The 3,095-nt window shown below is 33.4% G+C and overlaps 1 protein-coding gene across 1 annotated transcript; it reads right to left on the reverse strand.

The window, feature by feature from the left end:
* Positions 1 to 503: 503 nt before the first annotated feature.
* On the reverse strand, positions 504 to 2,436 carry LOC107730829 (interferon a3-like). The gene is made up of 5 exons (XM_016541767.1): positions 2,308 to 2,436; positions 1,670 to 1,741; positions 1,318 to 1,473; positions 892 to 984; positions 504 to 662 (listed from the first exon to the last, which is right to left on the reverse strand). The coding sequence occupies exons 1-5, from the start codon at positions 2,434 to 2,436 to the stop codon at positions 558 to 560; spliced, it is 555 nt and encodes a 184-aa protein (XP_016397253.1). The 3' UTR covers positions 504 to 557.
* Between the last annotated feature and the right edge of the window lie 659 nt (positions 2,437 to 3,095).

Below are 3,095 nucleotides of genomic sequence, written 5' to 3' on the forward strand. Positions count from 1 at the left end.
ATGAAAACAATAAATATACTGGGATATAAAAAATTGTGCACAAAGATATATATAAATATATTTAAGTATACTTAAAACAATGAAGAAATATACCCAACATGCATGTGCATCACAACATGCTGGCCGACTGACAATTAATACATATGATCTGAAATGCATAGCATGATTTTACATTTAGTTAGCAAAATATCTGAGTATAGTTTAGGCAAAGAGGCTTATTCTCACCTAAACCAAATAGAAACGTTTTCACAGGTATTTGTAAGAAACATAATTTTTGATAACTTCAAGTTTTCATAGGAAACACATAAGGTAAACATTGTATTAAAGCACTACCCATTAGACAATATAAGCTACTCTAGGTTACATTCTAGGTTTCCTTCATTGCAATTAAATACAAACATCTGAATACACAAATACAATTGCAACACTGAGTTTTTTTTTTTCAGTTTTTGTTTGTAAGGCATTGTTTGCAGCAACGTTTTTGTTCTATGGAATGTGTCACAAGTCAGACCTTTTTTTTTTTTGTCATTAGGCCTTTTTCTGTCATTGATTGTCTGTTAAACTTTTAGCAGGGACTTTGTGTTGTTTGCAATGATGTCCATCCTCTGAAGGTGGGTTCTCACAGCTCTCCGGATCTGCTCCCATGCGTGAGCACTATATTTCTTAAAACACAAGAGGAACATCTTTAGCTGTGTATGACTGATTTGACATTTTATATGGAAGAAAAGAATTCATTTTATTCTTTACAAAGTAACATTAACATTGCAGAATCGCAAAAACAATATGCCTCTTAAGGCACTAAGAAAAATAAAGCTGATGACAGAAATCAGTCAACTAACACATACAAACAATGTAAGAAGCTGTGATATCATATTATACAATCAAACTTACTTCTTTCTTTAAAATCCTCTTTAAAGTCCTGAAGTGCCTTTTTATCCTTTTCTCGTACGACTCCTTATGTGACGGCTTTTGGTATTGGGCCACCTGATGAAAAACCATAAGCAAAATATAAACAATGAGGAAAAATAACATAATTGACAAAATAGTTGTAACAAAAAAATTTGACATTTCATATAACACATTTATTTAATTGCTCTTATTAATTTAGCCTTTTCATCTGAACATCAACATTTTTATGATCCATGTCATATAACAGTTTTGAGGTTAAAAGATTGAGTGGAATCATTCAATCTAAATTCGTGGTCTATTACTATTATGACAATTCCTTTAATTAAAACAAAGGATTATATGTAATTCATAGCATGGAATTCTGATATCAGTTTCTCCTAAGCACAAATACTTTCAGACAAGACTTACACATTCTTTAAGCTCAGATGACTGCCTGTGCAGGTCTTTTAGGAAATATTCCACTGTCTTTGGGTTCCATCGCACTGAATTCATGTGCCCTGTGCCATCCATGAGTTTGATGATATGATCTAAGGTCAAGACAAGAAACTTCACCTGGTCCTCCACCTGTAAGGAGATATAATGCTATGTGTAGGTAACTGGTCCCATAAAAACACTGTTGTGATGTATGCAAGTTTAGTAAGATTTTCACGTCATGAAATCCTGATCTCATTTTCCCCCATTTATTCTGATAGCATATGTTTTTTTTAATGGAATGAAATGTTTGCACTCTGTATTCAATCACAGACAAAAGTTTACAAACCTTAGCATCGCCTATCAAGTTGTACAGGGTCCCTGGAAATGGCACCTTGATATCCTCAGGATATTGTCCACCCTATAAGACAGAGCACAATTTGTAATTTCTGATATGTTCCATAGCTGTTCATCCATCTGCATATAAAAATCTTAAGACTTTTTACATAAACCTACAAAAAAAAAAAACTTTAATTGACTTAAATTTTGTAAATAAAATTGATTAATAACATCAATTCATCTTTGTCAATCAACCACGTTGAATGAATCACTATTGAATAAATCTCTGAAAATTAGTGTGACGAAAAGAAATGGATAGAAGCAAAGATGTTGTAACATAAACAAGGAAACACTTTTACAGTGTATTTTTTTTAAACGCTGAACCAAACAGATTAAACGTGAGAGCATCCCTCAATAGGTAAAACACGTTTATTGCAGTTTTCCAAATAGTCGTGAATCATTCTCTAAGGTTGAATTAACAAGTTACTAAGATAAAAACAATGCATCTGTTGTATAGCCTAAATATCTACTTGAGAGTCTTAAAGACCTTGGAGAAAATGACTGTGGTTGTATTGCGCAGCAGTCTAATGTCTTCTGATGAACATTCACGAATAAATCATGATGCTTTTAAAAGCGTAGGCTACTTACCATTTCCCTAAGCAGATTCAGAGAATCGGCGCTCACCATCCTGTATCGGCCGAGCCATCTGCAAGCGGAGCATTGCTGCAGAGTTAAAAATATCACAAAAATATACGTCCACATTTGAGCTTGTTTCATCTTTGTATACGTGCAGTAGCTTTCTACTGTGTCGCTCGAGAGACTGTTGCAGTGGCATGGTGGAGTTTGCTGGATTTTATTCGGGAGTATGGAAAGGGAAAACGCAGTGTGCAGGTCGGTACTATCCGGCTTACTTTCACTTTCTCCTATACTTGACGGCTTGTGAAAGTAAACATTTCTCGTTTTATTTTGCTTAATTTTAATAAAGTGATAAAGACTTGAGTAAAAGCCTGTCGTACTTTTTTATTGATATATTAAAAAGAATTTTAACATTGACAAAACAGGTAACATTAAGGTCCACTGAAGCGCCTTGAAATGCGCAGCGTTATTCTATGTGGTGTGTGCTGTAATCATTTTCACAAATACTAATCATTTTCACAAATACATGACGTAAAATAAAAAGATATAAAATAACATGAAAATATCCCTTACGAAAATTAACCGTGGTTACAACCAAAAAACATGGTTACTATAGACCATGGTATAACTGTGGTTATAGGCTACAATTGGTAATAAAAACGCCAAAAAAAACATGGTTGGCCTACTTGGCCTACTCTATAGTAATACCATTGCTAATTTTCGTAAGGGATTGTGTATAATAATATGAAATAAATGTTTTAATAGATTATGACATCACAAAATATCAGGGAGTGAGATTT

Source organism: Sinocyclocheilus rhinocerous, unplaced genomic scaffold, assembly GCF_001515625.1.
Source record: "Sinocyclocheilus rhinocerous isolate Xijiao unplaced genomic scaffold, SAMN03320098_v1.1 scaffold938, whole genome shotgun sequence".
NCBI classification, from domain to species: Eukaryota; Metazoa; Chordata; class Actinopteri; order Cypriniformes; family Cyprinidae; genus Sinocyclocheilus; species Sinocyclocheilus rhinocerous.